General features: G+C 41.6%; 2 protein-coding genes across 2 annotated transcripts in view; both read right to left on the bottom strand.

The window, feature by feature from the left end:
- Positions 1-7,092, bottom strand: part of LOC311023727 (protein unc-13 homolog B-like) — an 81,968-nt gene extending 74,876 nt beyond the window's left edge. Inside the window, 3 exon segments of the mRNA XM_084025716.1 lie at positions 2,996-3,083; positions 3,386-3,673; positions 5,064-7,092. Of these exon segments, the coding sequence (XP_083881842.1) occupies positions 2,996-3,083; positions 3,386-3,673; positions 5,064-7,069 (2,382 nt within the window). The 5' untranslated portion in view covers positions 7,070-7,092.
- Positions 7,093-7,890: 798 nt separating this feature from the next.
- The window catches only part of LOC311023726 (uncharacterized protein), a gene marked incomplete at its 3' end in the record, with an annotated part of 47,006 nt that continues 37,439 nt past the window's right edge, over positions 7,891-17,457 (bottom strand). Inside the window, exon 12 of the mRNA XM_084025715.1 lies at positions 7,891-8,382. Coding sequence (XP_083881841.1) covers positions 7,891-8,382 — 492 coding nt within the window. The remainder of the gene's footprint in view (positions 8,383-17,457) is intronic.

Genomic DNA, 17,457 nt, shown 5'->3' with positions numbered 1-17,457 from the left:
GGCATGAGGCCCGACTTCCCAGGTACTGGATGGGTGAACATAACTCTGCACATAATTGGTTGCATACTGAAATGTGCCCAATATTTCATTTAATTCTGATGTTATTCTTATCTTGTTTAGCTATTGTTAAACTAAAACGGGCCCAAGTTTACATAAAACAAGTTGCTACTGACTTTTCAGTATCAGAAAGCACTGTCCTGGTTTACATAAGACATGTTATTAATGTTCATGCACTTTAATGTGTCCAGCTGGACAGTGTTTATTCATTTGTACATTGTACGAAGTTTTGGAATTTATTTTTTATGCATATTTTTTCTTCTTCAGTCACATATCGTGATATATCGTTGATGAAATGTCTTGCAATATATCGAATATCACAGATATCGTGTATCGTGATATTATAGTTATCGTGGGCCAAATATCGTCACAGTATCGAATCGTGAGTTACCCGTATCGTCCCACCCCTAATGGTGAGCCACAAATTGAGGGAGCCGTGCAATGAGTAACACTCATGTAAAGTCCGTTAATGACAAGAGCTAATAGTTGGTGTTGGCAACGTCAAAAGAAGTTCATTAAACACCTATTCTACCACCTTCTACCCTGACAAATTCTGTTCTCAAATTTAACAGTTTCTTTAAATATTTATCAGTTGATTTTCCACACATTTACTATCTAAACCCATATGAACCATTCTTCACATCCACATAAATTAGATCCACCATACAGCACCAATTTAAAAAGAAAACCGACACAGACAGCTAAAAAATGAATGCTGAGTGATACAAAAAAAAAAAAAAAAAAAATACAATTCACAGCCAATAGATTAATTACTATGAGACTGTGTTTGGAGAGATGAGAGATTTTCAAAAAGAAATAAAAATTGATGCCACAGTGACAGGAATACCCTGACAACTCTACAATTCTCATAATGCAACTCTACTGTCCTTAGACCATCGTGGTAAATTGATAAATGCCACAGTAATTTCCGCGTTCTTGACCGGTAACCTTGTAAATGTCTGATACTGTGTTATTACAGAGACTTGTCTGAGGTGTCCTGATAGCTGCCTCTTGAGAAGGATTGTTCAAAAAGAGGGATGGGAATAATAACAGACAGACCACCAGGTTTATTGTTGAAGCAATCTGAGAGCCTTTCTCAGGAGCAGACTCATAAATAATTGAACACGTTATTGGTCCCTGTAGGGAAATTCTGGTTTCTCCCAGCTCTGCACCAGGTAGGTCAGATTACAGGGTGACAGGGCCACATTACAACTCTGTGTCTTGCTCAAGGACACTTCAGTAAAGGCGTCAACACATGGCATTGAACCCACTTTCCCGACTGAATTAAGCTTGTGTGATTCCATGTTTTCATGTGGGAATCTCTTGAGATGTAATTCCTCTCAGTGCTTCGGTTGCTTCCTACTACTCCCCGAGAAACAAATGAAATGTGTAAAAGTCCACGTCAACAGATTCAAATGGTAAATTAAAATGGACTTGAGAGTGGATTGTCAACATCCATCACAGCTGTCTGTGAATGTCTGTTTGCTTTGAGGATAAATCTGCAGAGTATAACAAATTCAAACGTTTGCTCATCACGATTCCAACTCATGTCTGGGAAGTATCACCAAAGCTTTAGTTTGCATATAAATCTACATCTTTCAGGGTTTTTAAACACACTGTAGACACGAGATGTGTCTGATGAGTCATAACACTTTGTCCCTAGAGACACAGAGAATGATATAATTTCCAAATGGCAAGTACACATTAATACATGCCCACACATAACATTAATTCCTTTACATACTATTAAGTCACTGCTTTCATAGCATTTGTTTGAATTTCATCTCATTTTCAAATAGCCCTCATCTTATTTTCAAGATATCTTTTTAAATGTCCATCCAGTACTTATTTTTATAATTTGTTCAACAACCTTAACTGAAAATCACACCTTTGGGGTCTGTTAGAAAGTCTCAGGCAAGGTGAATGAAGGCAGAGTAAAGTTTGCTAGATTAAATTGTTTCTAAATTGTTTAATGAGGATGAGGCTTTTAGTAATTAGTCTTTACAATAATTTATAGAAAATGTCACACACACACAAAAAAAGAACAGTATAAGAACAAGCCCCAACAGATTATAGGCCACAGATAGCTGCGGCATTAGCAGTATTTACACAGACCCCAACAACACCATGGTCAACTGTGAACCCCCAGAAGTGTCTAGTGCTGTAATCTGAGGAGTCGTTTTAACTCGCAGCACCATGTCTTGGAACTAAAAACTTTCTGTTACAGCAGAGTGATAGCTGGATCTGAAGAAACTCAGGCTGAAAAGGGGTTTACCAGATCAAAGTGGAAATCCTTAAGTAGCGCAAAATTGGTGCAAATTGCTGTTGCATGACTGAAAACTCAACCAACCCGAAGGGGAAAAGAGGTAGAGAAAGTGTCATTGCATGAGAAAGAGGAAAGAGAGAGAAACCGGAATGTACATGTGCCTGTATATCTCAATCTGTGTGCATATGCAACATGTTCTCACTCCAATATGTCAAATAATGCAGCTTGGTCAGTGCTCCAAAGATTCAAACCGTGACGCTCTATGTTCCCCTCTAGAGTCACTTTTGCACGTGTCAGTGGTGGCGTGTCAATATACGTCTTGGAGTGGGCTTTTGTAGAGTCATGTCTCTTCCATTATTCATCATAGCATGAATTTATCAACGACCCTAATATACACATCAGAGTCATTAAAGTGCTCCATAAACTGCCGTCAGTCGATGACAATCACCAAAACTGTCTAATCAACGAGTTACTTGAAAGCAGCCGAAATGAGTCTGACGCCAAGGAGGAATGACCAAGCTGCAATATTTGATGCATTGGCAGAGAAAACGGGTTGGTATATGTATGGGATTTCACTTAATTAAATTTGATTTAGTTATATATGTGTGCGTGTGTGTGTTTGTATATGAGAGAGAGAAAGAGTGTGCACAGAGAGAGAGAGAGTCTTTCTACCTCCAGAAGCTGTACTCTGACTTTGTTGTAAGCTTTCAGCCAGCGAACTTTGGATGGAGAGCAGGGTGGAGGGCCATCATCGAAGAAACTGGGGATCATACAAAAAAAACAGGTTTTAAGGTAAAAGTTAAAAAAAAAAGACAGCAGAAATGCCTCAACATCAAAATGAAACTTAAACTGAATATTAAAGTCAAAAGGACAGGTTCAATATTTTTCAAGTCTCTCTTAAAACAATACTTTACTAACTTAATGAAGATCAAAACTGTTTGTTCTTGCTGTAATCACCTTTACATGACGAGACACCCAGTCGGAGTTGATAGTGCTCCTACACCTTCCCACCAGATGCATTGTGTGATCATGCAAATCTCGATGTCTATATGTTTTACGTACCAAATTTTAGTCTTGTTATCACAGTTGTCCAAGATTGGTTTGGGCAGGTTGACCACAGAGCCCTTCAATTGTTTGTTAGAATCAGACTCTGGTAGTGGATGCAGCTCTTTCTCAACCTCTTCTTCCTCTTCTTCCTCATCCCAGGTAGACGTCTGTCTATTGAGAGTGGGACACGGGGCGGCTGGGTGGTGGGTCTCTGGGTCTTGCCGGTCCTCGGGTTCAGAGCTGAGCTGGGAGCTGGCCGGGCTGAGGTTGCCTGATGAATCAAAGCGACTGCTGTTCGGTGGACTGTAGGAGAAGCAGATTGATTTAGAATATGGCGGTGATTTGTGAAAGCAACATGTAGTTAAAGGAGTATTGTAGAATTGAAGGGTTTTATTCCAAAATTCACGATTTAGGAAATCACTGCTGAAAATTATGAGATAATAATGGGGAAATTATTGTAGAAGAAAATGTTTATTTATTATGATTCAAGAAGGGATTTTCAACTTTGTATACCAGACAGTGATTTTGGAATGAACCACTTCGATTCACATGTTAAAGCAAGTACTGGGGTCATCCAGGGAAGAAGGTGGCACAAAACAAGGAAAACTAACAGGGGTTCAGTCAGGTAAGCTGAATGACTGATGCTGAATCCAGATTTCCCTGACAACAATATCAAGAGTGGGCTACCATCAGCCCCCATCAGTGGTCAAACTGCAAGTTTAAGACATAATGGCATGTTGATAATGGGACCAGCTATTATAGTTTACAGTTAAGCTTCTGCCTAAGGCAGAATAAAGAAATAACCTTTTTAATTCACCTTCTGCTACTGCAGTACATTTACAGGACCTATGAATGTACCATACAATGATACATGTACAGTATTTCTAATTATTTCATCTTCTAATAAGATTTTAGATAGTGGCTGATGGAAAAAGAGAGTACTTTGTGGCTGCCAGATGATTGAGACTGCTAACAAGGAAAATGGCTCTGTGCCTTAACTGGCATGATTTACTTTGTCTTGGGTTCCGACCAAATTACATCTCACTGTTCCTTTTATTGCAGTGCCCCGTCTGCCTCCACGGTGTCCACTGCAACACCATCATAAATCTATCAGAGTTTTAATTCATATAAACAAATTGGCTGAGACTTGGAGAATAATTCAGCGAAACGCAGGGCACAGAGGAAGGAGGGGCTTTATACACGCCTCACAAGTGAAACAGTAATAAATAAAGACCATCAGCTTCTTCATTCATTGCACGTCCATCACTATCAGGAAAGCTATTACTGAGGTGCTATCAGTACAAAGTAGCTCTAGTACATTTACGCATAATGGTGAGCGCCTTTCAAATAGATGTGATAATTTCCATTCCTACTGTGCTTCGATGATGAAGCTTGAAATGTCAGATTTTCAATAAATGTTTTGTACTTATGGTTGTGAGGTAGATCTTATATATATTCTAAATAAATTTGTTTGGTTAAACTACATCTCAAAATGACAAAATCAAATGGTATGCATAGAATACTAAAGTTAAGTTGAGGAACGGGAAGGGGGAAAAGGAAAATTCAAAGCTACTGATATCAAATGTGTTAAAAAAACACAACTAAATGGGAAAAAAGCAGGAAAACGGCTATTCAGTTGTCTACATTAGCATGATGAATGAACAAAGCCATTTATCATACAAATTGTACTAGCCTTTTTGCAGATTCCTTTGTCAACAGGTCCTTGGGTTGCTCTGTGCCCAAATCTACCTCACATGCGGTGATCTTAAACTGGGGTGTATCACAGCCTTCTGCTAAGGAAACTGAGTGAGAAGGAAGATCAGACTGATCTATTTGAAGATCAGACTGTGGTGACTGAGCTAAGGTGTCACAGCTTCCTGTTTTTGAAGTTTCTGTTGGTCCTTCTGTATCACTGGCATCTGCACTTTCAGTTCCTCCAGAACCTGGGGAAAGTTTCTCAGACTCTGGCTCACAAGATTCATCTGTAGGTTCTGTACTTTTGGACTGAGGTTGGGCTGTGATCACCGGAGGGGTGGACTCAGGTTTTGGGGGGTCAGTGTTCCCAAACATGGAGCCAAGCTTCATGCCAAACACAAATGAAGCTGCTGATGGTTCTTCTTTTCCAGTTGGCTTCTCATCCTGAAAAATTCCAACTGAAAGGTTTTTGAAACCAGAAAATAGACCACCATCTGTCTGTTGTGGCTGAGGTGTCTTTGTATCATTGGCTGGAGATGGAGTGGCTGAGAAAAGGGATCCAATAGATGTGCCTTCAGCAGCAACAGACATAAAGCCAAATTTAGGAGCAGTTAGACTGGGTATTTCAAATATGCCTTTGGTTTCAGGAACTGGGAGTGGTTCAGCTTTGTCAGATACTGAAGATCCTGGCCCTTCTAAATGATCAATATGCTCATTATTCCCCGCATCTTTCTCGGGGAGTGCAGTTTTCATAGTGGACTCGGTCGGGGAACTCTCTTCTGGTTCTGTTTTGTCTGTTCGCTCTGCCTCCTCAACTAATCCCTTTTCAGGGAGTTCTGAATCCTCAGGGCTTTTCACATGTCCGTATTCAGATAAAGATGTCTTCTCGGTATCTGTCTTTTCAGTGCTCTCAGACACTGTTACTGTTGTACAAGTATCCTCTTGTCCAGCCACTGTGCCAGACTGTTGATGTTCCTCAGATTTTGTTGTTTCAGGACCTTTGAATATTCCAAATATGTCACTTGTAAGGGATTCTGAAGCAATGCTACTCGGAAGTCCAAAAAATGAACTTTTCTGTTGTTGTTGTTGGTGGTGTGGTTGACGTGGAGCAGGTGATGATCCAAAAAGTGAACCAGGTGAACTTGAAAAAAATCCACCAACAGTTGGTGCTTTACTTGGGGCATTTGGGGTGGAAAACATAGACATAAAGCCAGAAAATGGAGCAGATTCAGGGGGCTTCTGTGGTCCTGGCTGTCTTGGGCCAGCCATTCTTGGTCCTGCCATTCTTGGTCCTACCATTCTTGGACCTCCCATCCGTGGCCCTCCCATCCTTGGTGCTCCCATCCTTTGTCCTGTTGGGCCAGGTGGCCTGTTCATGCCTGGCCTGGCCTGTTGTTGTGGTGAAGGACTAGCAGGTCCCAGTGACGGACCCTTCAAAGGCCCCACAGCTTGAGTTCTCATAATTTCTTCTGAGTTGGTACCATCAGTTTTTGCCTCATCTGATGATGAGACCACTGCAACAGAATTATTATTTTCAACAGGTTTGTCTAATCCATGCAAAGCTTCTTTACTATCTTCTGCAAGCTCTAATTTAGCTTCAATTGGTTCCTTTGCCGTCTCTTCAGGAGTGGATTTGAAGTCCTCTTCAATAGATTTTTCTGGTTCTGAAACTGCAGTGTTTATTGTATCTGCACCCATCACGGATACTGAAGTTGGTTTCTCTGTAACCGCTATCACTGAATCAGCTACAATTGCCTCTTCAGTAGATTCTTCCACATCTGCAATAGCTGCTTCTTCATCACCTACATCTTTCAAAGGTTCCTTGGTTACTTTTTCCACATCTGCGACTGCAGCTTGTTCTTTATCATCTACTTTCAAAGACTTCTCAGTTGACTTTTCCACATCTGCCACTGCTGTTTGTTCTTCTTCATCTACTTTCAAAGACTCCTCAGTTAATTTTTCCAAATCTGCAACTGCTGTTTGTTCTTCATTATCGACTTTCATATGCTCTTCAGTTTGTTTTTCTACCTCTGGAATTATTATCTCTCCTTCAACAACAGCTTTCTCATCTTCTACTCTAATCACATCTCCAACCGCTATTGTGTTTTTGGTAGTATAATCCGTAACACATTTAATTTCTGTATTGTCAGTTTTTCCTAATGGGCTTTTGATGGTTATGCTAGTTTCATTACCTGTTTTCTTACTTTCAATACTATCTATTTCTGATTCAGCTTTCTCAGAATCCTCTGTATCTTTCATTTGTTTATGTTCATTTTGTTTGTCTGACTGTTCCTCACTTACTAGTTTTACAGCTTGTATTGTATCTTTCTCTAGTAGATTGTCAGTCAAATTTGATGTGTTTGTAACAGAAGCATCAACCAAAACTGAGGCATTTTCATCAAAAGAAAGGCGTTGTTGCACTGTGGGATTTTTGTCTTCTTCCAGATGTAGATCTGTTGGGGGAGCAGAATTTTCAGTGCCATCTGTGTTAATTTTCAAGGTTGAATTGTGGCCATCTTGGCATCCCTCTACTTGGAGTTCGACCTTAAGGAGTGATGAAGAAAGGGGCTCAGAGGGTACATTTTCCATGGGCTTAACATGGTGATCCTCTGCTTCTTTAGAAATATCTTTTGTGTCCAGGAGTTTAACTTGTTGAGAGACAATCTCCCCCTTCATGGTTGTGTCTGGCTCTGTCTTGGTTTCCTCCATGAAAGACATTCCAAATAGGCCAAACCCAGTTTTAGATTTGTTACCATCAGAACTCCCACCAAGTGAAAACACAGAGGAAACTTTGAAACCACCCTCTGATTCAGGTGGTTTAGAAGTTATGGGATGTGTTTCTGGTGTTTGCTGGTTTTGTGCACCAAACATAGAGAACAAGCCTTTTCCTGAGGACTCTGAACCTCTGGGCCCTGGTTGTGTAACTGTTGGTCCTGGTGGGGGCATTCTTGGTCCAGCTTGGGACTGGGGAGTAAGACCTCCAAACTTGGAAAACAAACCTGAACCAGGAGTTTCTTTATGTGGAGTAGAACCTGGGAGGATGCCACCAAATATGGAAGATCCAGTGGACGGACCTCTTGGTGTGGCACTATCCCCAGGATGACTTCTAGGACTTGGTGGTTGCTGAGATCCAGATGTACCAAACATGGAAAACAGACCTTTACCTGGAGGTTCTTTGGATGGAGGAACTCTGGGCCGCGCAAATCCACCAGTTGGACCTCTTGGGCCAGATGGTGGCTGACTACTGGATCCACCAAACATAGAGAATAGGCCCTTTCCCTGGTTCTCTTGTGGGGTCGACAGTGGTTGTGATGAGTCTTTGGATACAGGTGAAGATGGAGCATTTGACCCACCCAACATTGAGAGTAACCCTGTGCCAGGAGTGTCTTTGGTAGATGGCCCAGGAAGAATGCTACCAAATATTGATAATCCAGTCTGGGAGGACGTCGGCTGTGGGGTTGTAGTGGAGCCACTAAACAAAGAAAATAAGCCTTTTCCTGGTTGTTCATTGTGTTGTTCTGCCTCAGGCTGATCAACCTTGACAGCAAAGCTATCCTCCTTGGAGGTTGTGATTTCTTCTGTGCAAGGTTTGATAGGACTGGGCAAAGGGGTGGATAAGGTGACATCCCTTTCAGTTTCATCATGAAGCTGTTGAACACATTCAGGGGATTTTGTGTCTGAGGCAGAAGGTACTTCTTTCAATGACAACTTATCAAGAGACTGATCTTCTTCAGGCAATACTACATCTGAAGTTGTGCTTTTATCCCCATAGGCTAATTCTTCAGTAGTTCCAGTACCTTCTGTTGGTGCTGGCACAATAATTGTGTTTTCAGTGACCTGACAGGCTAGATCACTGAGAGGTTTTACTTCAGTTTGTGTTATATGTGGAACTGTTGATGGTATGTCCTTGGAAGAGAATTCAAGTGGCAGCTCACAAGCCTCAGTTGTCTCTGCTGTTACTTCAGTTTCTGAGAGGGCAGCTTCTATAGTTGAACTTTTCTTGGTCAGGATGTGCTGTGAGTCATGTTCATCTGCATGGGTATGATCTGCTGTAGTCAGTGTAGGTGACATCTCAGGTGAATAGGTCATGACCTGCTCTGATTCAATCAATTTTTCTTTGCTACAGATTTCCGTATCCCCAGGTATGTCAGATTGTGACACAATATCAGCTGGCAAAGAATCATTACAGTCCGGTAGTGTTACTGCAGTGAGAGTGATATCTTCAGACGGACTGATTTCTGGCAGTTCAGTCTTGCAATATTCATTGAACTTGTGTTCGGTTGCTTCTTCTTCTGGTGAACTTGCTGCTGAGACAAAAATATGGGGTAGTCTTATAAAAGGTTTTGGCTCCCCTGGTTCGATTTCCATGTCAACAGGAGGTACATTTGAATAATTTATGCCAATGTAGATTGACTTCGGATGGCTGATATTCTCCTGTGATAAGTTAGCTTCAGTAGATACCTCACCAAATCCAGTGTTGACATTTACACATTCTGTGGACATGGTTTGGTTGGTTTCTCTTGAACTTTGTTGCTGTGGCATTCCTGATTTAGATAAAGCCATGTTATCTGTGATGACCTCTTCATTGATTGCTTTAGATGTGACCTCTGACAATGTTTCTGAAAGTTCTACTGAATTGCTTTTACTTAGAATTCCTTTGAGTGTCGTGGTATCTGGTGGTTTAGCTGGAGAACATTCAGGAGAGGGAAATTCTTTCTCTGATGTCTCTCTTGCTGAGCTTGCATTTTGTGTTGTCTGTGGTTGCCAATAGTCTTGAGAAATAGACTTGAAATCATGCATTGGTGACTCATTGGAGGGAGAGGTCACAGGTGATATCACTGGCGATGTTTGAGGGCTCACACCACTCGACATTGAACCTTTCTCTTTGTATTCTGAGTCAATAATTAGCAATGGTGCCTGAGAAAACTCTGTCTGCAGGGCTGCAGATTTATTGTTGGATAATTCAGATGGTGAGGAAGGAGATAGTTCGCCTTCAATTGTGCAAACTGAGTGCAAAGGTATTGCACTCAATGTAGAGGTAGGAGTAGCTGCAACATGGCTGACCGCAGGAGTTGGAGTAACTTGCACTTTGTGATCCACAGGTATAGACACAATGCGAGTGTGGTGTGGCATAACAGCAACTGGTTTTGTATGAACAGCTGGTTGTGAACCTAAACCACTATATATTGAAATCAAACCCTTAACAGAACCTGCTTGTGTTGGAGATAATTCTGGGCCTTGCATTTCAGTTCCACAGCCTTCATTTAGATAACTACTCTTTACTTGTTTAACAGGCATTGGGCCATGTTTCGTGGTGGGTTCGGATATAAGTCCACTAACATCTGATAGTTGAAGACCATTTTTTTCCCAATAATCGATTGTTGCACTGCTCTGTTCTGGCTGTACATCAAACGATTTTAGAGAATGATCCGTTCTGTATCCATCATGTGGGTGCTGAATAATCGAAGGAGGTAAAGCCTGTGGGGTAGGAACCGTTTGGGATCCCCCATACAGTTGCTGTGTGGAAAAGGAAGGCGATACCTGTGCATTACAAGCAAGTGTTCCAATATATGAAGGGGTCTCCTCAATGCTTCCACAGCTATCCACAGTTGGCTGCTTTAAAAGAATTTTGGGCCGAAAGGTCATGTCATGCTGATCAGTTGAATCTTGTCGATGCAACTTTGGAGCTTTTGTCGGCGATCTAACAATGGGTGATTTCCAGTCAGTTTCCACACTTGGTTGCTGGTATTGCTGTTGTGGGACTGAATGTTGCATTTGCACCTGGGGTATGTCTGAATGCAATTGATCCGGCTTCTTGGAATCAACAAGTTGATATTCACTGTTTAGTGAGAATGTAGCTGATGTATTGTCCTGGATAGCATCGGAAGCTAAATTCTGAGCAGGCTGTTTCTTAATTTGAATATGAGTCAAATAGGAAACTGAAGTATTTATTGGGGCAGGATTCAATCGTATTTCCGACTGCCTTCTGCAATTTCCTGGAGGTTGGATGGTAGCCTGTTTATCAGGAGAATATTCCATATGTTGTGGTAGTGACTTCTGAATCTGAGAAAATTCTGCAACTTCTTTGACCTCTTTTGAAGTGGGTAGAGGTTTAAATTGCTGCTGATCATGAGTGATACTCTGAGTTACAGAAGACACATAAGGAAAGGAGAGATCCTTTGCATCATCAAGACTAATATTTGTGGTTTTGTTTTGAGGATCCACACTTAGGTCAACTATACCCAGTATTGTTTTCTTTTCCAATGTCCTTCCAGCCTGCCGTCTTTCAAACATTTCTTTCTTTGCTTTGTTATTAGCGAAATTCATGGGCATTCCATCCTCTGGTTCAGTGTGATAACATGACATGTCAGTTGTATTCAGGCTATCTTTTGCAGAGAAGTCCATTGGCTTATTTTGTTTGTGTGTGTCCTGGTGGGTTGTCCTTGAGCCAGAAAAGACATCATTATGGTGATAGGTAGACATCTGCCTATATAGTGTCTCAGTTGTATTGACTCCACTCAAGGCATGTATTCCTTGTTGATGTGCACATTGCTCAACAATGAGTGGTACACTAACAGAATCATTCCTTGTCACAGCTGTTTCAGATTGTTTGTGCTGTGGTTTTGGAGTCATATCTAAAAAGCTTTTGATTGAGTTGGCAGGTAGTGAAGTTCTTTGATTTATTTCTCGACATCCATTCTGCAAAAATCCTTGTTGCATCAGTTCTTGCAATCCAACCTGTGTCTGTTGCCTTTTAGGGTGCTCCTGGGTGGGTTGTGTTTCCACAATTAGTGGGACACCAACAGAATATCTTTGAGAATATGCAAAGCTTGATGGCCTTGTCCTTACCAATGATACTGGATCTGAATAGTTCCACAGTGTGTCTGATATACACGCCTTTGTTGACATATCTAATGTGCCTTTAACAGAGTTTGCTGGAGCTGTAGAGAGTGGATAAGGATGGATAATCGACTCTGAGGCATCACTTACACTAGAGCACTGCACTGTCATGTTTCTATCCAGAGTTTGCTGTTCTTGCACAGGGATCAAGGCTTGTGGTTGCTTCAGGAATGTTGATTCCAGTGGCGTGGGCTCAACTATCAGAGGAATACCAATGGAATCTTTTCTGGCAAGTTCTCTTGCACTTGGCTTATTTACAAGCGAAATTGCTTCACTCTGAGTAGACTCATATTCTTGCTTTGTTGTTCTCTGTGGGGTTTGGGATGGTCTGGGTGACATATCCAGTGCTGCAGCTGTCACATGTCTTGTTGAAGTGGATGTCTGATGTGTTTGGACACTGGCTGATGACTGTACAGTTGAGTGATTTGACTGTGCAAATACACCAGGTTGGCTCTGCTGATAAGGTTGGATAATGCACTGTGACACACCATTGCTCTCAGTCACATTGGCGCACTGCACTGCTATACAGCTGGCAAGTGGGTGCTGCCATCCAGAAGGAATGTTTCCATCCACGGTTTTCTGTTTTTGCATAGAAATCAAGATTTGAGGTTGCTTCTGGCATGTTGATTCCAGTGGTGTTGGTTCAACTACCAGGGGGATACCTACAGAATCTTTTCTGGCAACTGCTCTTGCACTGGGCTTATTAACAAGTGAAAATGCTTCACTCTGAGTAGACTCATATTCTGGAATTGTTGTTATTGGTGTGGCTCGGGATGGTTTGGGTGACATATCCAGTGCTGCAGCTGTCACATGTCTTGTTGAAGTGGATGTCTGATGTGTTTGGACACTGGCTGATGACTGTACAGTTGAGTGATTTGACTGTGCAAATACACCAGGTTGGCTCTGCTGATAAGGTTGGATAATGCACTGTGACACACCATTGCTCTCAGTCACATTGGAGCACTGCACTGCCATACAGCTGGCAAGTGGGTGCTGCCATCCAGAAGGAATGTTTCCATCCACGGTTTTCTGTTTTTGCATAGAAATCAAGATTTGAGGTTGCTTCTGGCATGTTGATTCCAGTGGTGTTGGTTCAACTACCAGGGGGATACCTACAGAATCTTTTCTGGCAACTGCTCTTGCACTGGGCTTATTAACAAGTGAAAATGCTTCACTCTGAGTAGACTCATATTCTGGGATTGTTGTTATTGGTGTGGCTTGGGATGGTTTGGGTGACATATCCAGTGCTGCAGCTGTCACAGGTTTTGTTGATGTGGATGTCTGATGTGTTTGGACACTGGCTGATGACTGTAGAGTTGAGAGATTTGACTGGCAGTATTGCTGTTGATATCGAATAGAATCTGAGTGGTATTTAATTATATCCTCAAATCCCTGTTGTACATTGACAGTGGAGCTCATCTTAATGTCACCAAAAGGTTCTTGAGAAGGGATATCTACAACGAGTGGTACACCAACAGAATCTTTTCGTGCAAGTTCACGGGCACTTGGTTTGCCTTTAGTTAGTGGTATTGCCTCAGTAAGAGTGTTATCTTTTCTTACTTCAGGAACCACCTCCTTCAATTTGGCAGAAGATTTAGAAGTCATGTCTAGTGTGGCCTTAATTGTATTGGCTGGTGCTGTAGCTTGCTGGGGTGGTATACACATTTCAGGGGATTCAGAAGACTGGCCTAAAAGAGATTGCTGTTTTGGTAACAATACTCTCACACTGCAAGATGGAATCTCCTTTTTCGTAACAGAGCATTTTACCGGATTGCCTGTAATAGTATGAGACTGACATTCCTCTTTTGTTTGTTCCTGGTGCTCTGCTGATTCCCCTCTATATGACAAGTCAATGAATTCATGACAACTAGAACTAATTTGTGCCTCCTCAGAAGTTAATGGAATTCTCTTTGTCAATGACACAGCCTCAGAGACAAGATCATTTGATGGAACAACAGTTTGCAGGGTCTTCTGGGCTGTGATCTTGGCAGACATATCTAAAGTAGCTTTAATTGAGTTTGCTGGCGCAGTGGTCTCCCTATATTGCTGAGCCTTTACATTAGACTGACAAGAAGGAGGTGTCATGTCAACAGGAATCTGCCGTCTAAAACCAGTTGTAATTATTGGTAGGCTTTGCTGCATTCGTAGATCCACACTGGATGAACAATTCAGTTGCTGTCCCTGAGGGTCCACTTGTTTTCTCATAACAGGGTTTACCGATGATGTGTTACATACAGTTTGCAGTGATCCAGTTTTTGCAGGTTGTTTAAGACCTCCAACAAAGCTAGATGCTTTACTGGAAATATGACTAATTGAAGAACTTCTAGTTGCTGATAACATTGTGTTAGTGTCAGAAATCTTTGGTAATTCATCAGAAGAGGAACGAGATCGATTTGATGAATTGCCTATTGCAGCTTGACCAGCAGCAGTAAAAACAGTTTGGTTTGTCTCAGTTATAGTGGCATTGGGAGAGGCTAGTGGTCTTTGGATATGCACTGTAGAAAAGGTATGGCCAACTCTAACCTCTGGACTGGACAGTCTTCTTTCTGATTTGCTTTGTTGGTCAACTGACCCGTAGTTGGTCTGAGAAACTGTTCTCAGATTTGAAACTGGAATTTGCTGTAATGTGCCCAGGGGATATTCAACCTCTTCTTCGTCTTCAATCCGTTTAGTAAGATCTACTGCAATGGTCTTGTCAGCCAAGTCTACACTTGTGTTAGTATCCATCTGCTTTTTCTCTTTGGATCTTTTCAACTTGTACTTTGTAAAGTCAACAACTTGCTGTTTTTGTGTATGTTCTAGGTGAGCATCTGCTGCATTTATTTCTTTGGTATTTTTGTTTTTATTAATTATAGCTGAAAAATCTAGGACTTTATTGCCCATTAGAGGAGTGCCAAAGTTATGGTTTCTTTTGTAAAGGTAGGTTTCATTAATTGAGCTTTCATTCAATATATGCAACTTTGGTTTGAAATCATGAGCTGAATCTTGTGGCTTTTTTGGAGACAGGGAGGATGTTTGGTCCACTGCTAAGGGACTGCTGACTTTGTTAATGTCACACATCCCTGTGACTATAGTCATATTTTCTTGTAATAATGCTCTGGGTTTTTCTGCCTGGGATGGCTGCCTTGCAAGCTGGGGTCTCTGTTGGGAAACGGAAGGCAGAGCCACAGCTTTAGTAGATGAAGTGGGTGAATTCCTAACAGAAGTTGCCTGTGCTGAAAGAGCTCCAGAAGCTTTAGTAACAATTGGTGGTGTAGGCAGTTTCCTTCCCAACTGAATACATCCTGGTATTTTTGAAGCTGATGGTGTCTCAGTAAGATTTTTAGAAATGTTTGAAGTCTCTGAAACTTTGTTAGATGTTGTTAATGGCAGTATATCAGCATTACTTGCAACAGTTTTGGGAGACATTACAGTTTTTCCTCCAATTGGCAATTGTTTTGGTTGGTCTGCAGGCATATTGCTTATATTTGAAATCCTGATTTCAGGAATTGGGGGACGTCTGTTTGGAGAGATTTGTGTTGAATAGGGAGAAGGAGCAGGTGAGATTGTAAGCCCATCTTTTATCCCCTGATTCTTCCAGTATGGCCCTCCACATCCCCCTTTCAGTGACTTAAGAGTAAAATCAGCTGCCTCCACTGGCTCCTCTTGATAGCTATAGCTATTTTGAATGGATTCCACCGTAATCTTTTTAAGCTTGTACACAGTAAAATCTACAGGCTGATCTGCTTGAGAAGATATAGATTCCTGAAACATTTGAGAAAAGCTTTCCAAATTCATGTTCATTATTTTTTCGCCTTTTCTAAGGGCAGAGGTTAAGTCTGTTGGTGCATCTGAAAACACTAATCTATTCTGTTGCTCGCATGGAATCCAAAGATTTTTATCTTCGGGGTATATGGGAATTTTAAAACCACAAAGGGTCACTTTGTCCTTTTCTTTTTGTTTCAGAATGTTAGCAATATTTTCAGTGATATTTCCAAGAGTTTGTAGATCCTCTGATGCAGCACAGGCATAGAGGTGTCTACCAGCCCTGTCAGTTAAGAGGGAATAAATGTAGTCCTCATCTATATAAACATAATAGCCACAGTCCCCAGCCTCAGCTGGCCACCACAAGCCTTGCTCCAATAGTGAAAGCCATTGTTGATACCACTCAGAGTCCTCAAAAATTGTTTCATCATCTGCATGATCTCCTGTAACTCCAGCAGACATGCTTAAATTCATGGCTCCACGTGTTAAATCCATTGGGCCCTTTTTTGTGGCAAGTCGTTTTAAAAACTCAGTTGCTGATTTCAAACCAAAGTCTTCATCTTTTATAGCACTACTAACAACATCTTTTTCAACTACTTTGCTGAATTCCTGTACACTGCATTCTGCAAGTGAATGACACCTACTTAATCGTGTCTTTGTTTTTTGCATGGACAGATTTAGTGCACTACTGTCAGCAATCCAAGGCTTTCTTTTCCCATCAAGATCATTCAAATGGTCACAGCTACTCCAGGGTTTCTTGTCTCTGCAACTCATATCAAACAAAACAAGATCTTCATCTGGTTCAAAGAAGCGATTTCTGCTCTCAAAAAGATCAGTAGCAGCATCCTTCCAAGGATGTGAGGGTACATTGAAGCCACTGATGTCCATTTCTACAGGATTAAACCATAAATGATTGTCCAATTGAGGTGCTTTAACAGTTGATGGTATATTCCCTTGGCATGCTTGGGAACTCTCCTGAACTTGAGTGGCAAGGGCTTCAGCAAGAGCATAATCATTGAGTTGCTGCCACAGAAGAGCTTCTATTAGACACTGATGCTCATAGAGCTCTGGTGGAATAACTCCATGCTCTGTGAAGTTGTATAAAAGATCCTTGTAACCATACTCATGTGCAGTACCATACAAGAGACGTTGAATTTCTTCAAGATAAGTTTGGGTTGGGGGAATATTCGGATCTTGCCAAACCTGAGATTGCAGATGTTCTTTATGTGTATCAACAACTGGAGTAGCTGTAGCAACAGCAGTTGCGAGTGCTGCTTTACTTGAAGAGATATCCTCCTTACTCTTTGGCAGAAAACGATCAAGAAGGCCTTTTTCAGTTTCCTTTCCAGGAGCAGAAGGGCTACTGTCACTGGGGCCTGTTTTGAAAATATTGGATAACAAGCCAGCAGAGGTGCTACTTGTGCTGGTTTTTGGTTCCTCCTTCTCAAACTCAGAGGTTGATGGTTGCTGTGTCTTTAACGATGGCTCATCTGTGACACTAAAGAGACCTGAGAGGAAACCTTTTTGAGCGGGACTTTTTAAATCCTTATCTGTGGCCACATCTTGGGAGGAATGCACCTCTACAGGTTTGGTTCTCTGAATCTGTGGTCTCCCCTGCCCTGCACGTGGCATATGTTGTTGATGTGTTTGAAGGTTCGTTTGTTCAGAAGGTGATGATGACTGTTCAACAGTACCTGCAATTTTGTTCATCAGGCCGGAGAATAATCCCCCTGATTCTGTCTGTGCTG

This window comes from Eutrigla gurnardus (genome assembly GCF_963514095.1).
Source record: "Eutrigla gurnardus genome assembly, chromosome: 13".
NCBI lineage: Eukaryota > Metazoa > Chordata > Actinopteri > Perciformes > Triglidae > Eutrigla > Eutrigla gurnardus.
The sequence above is the reverse complement of the archived record's forward strand: the minus strand, read 5'-3'. Positions and strand labels throughout refer to the sequence as shown.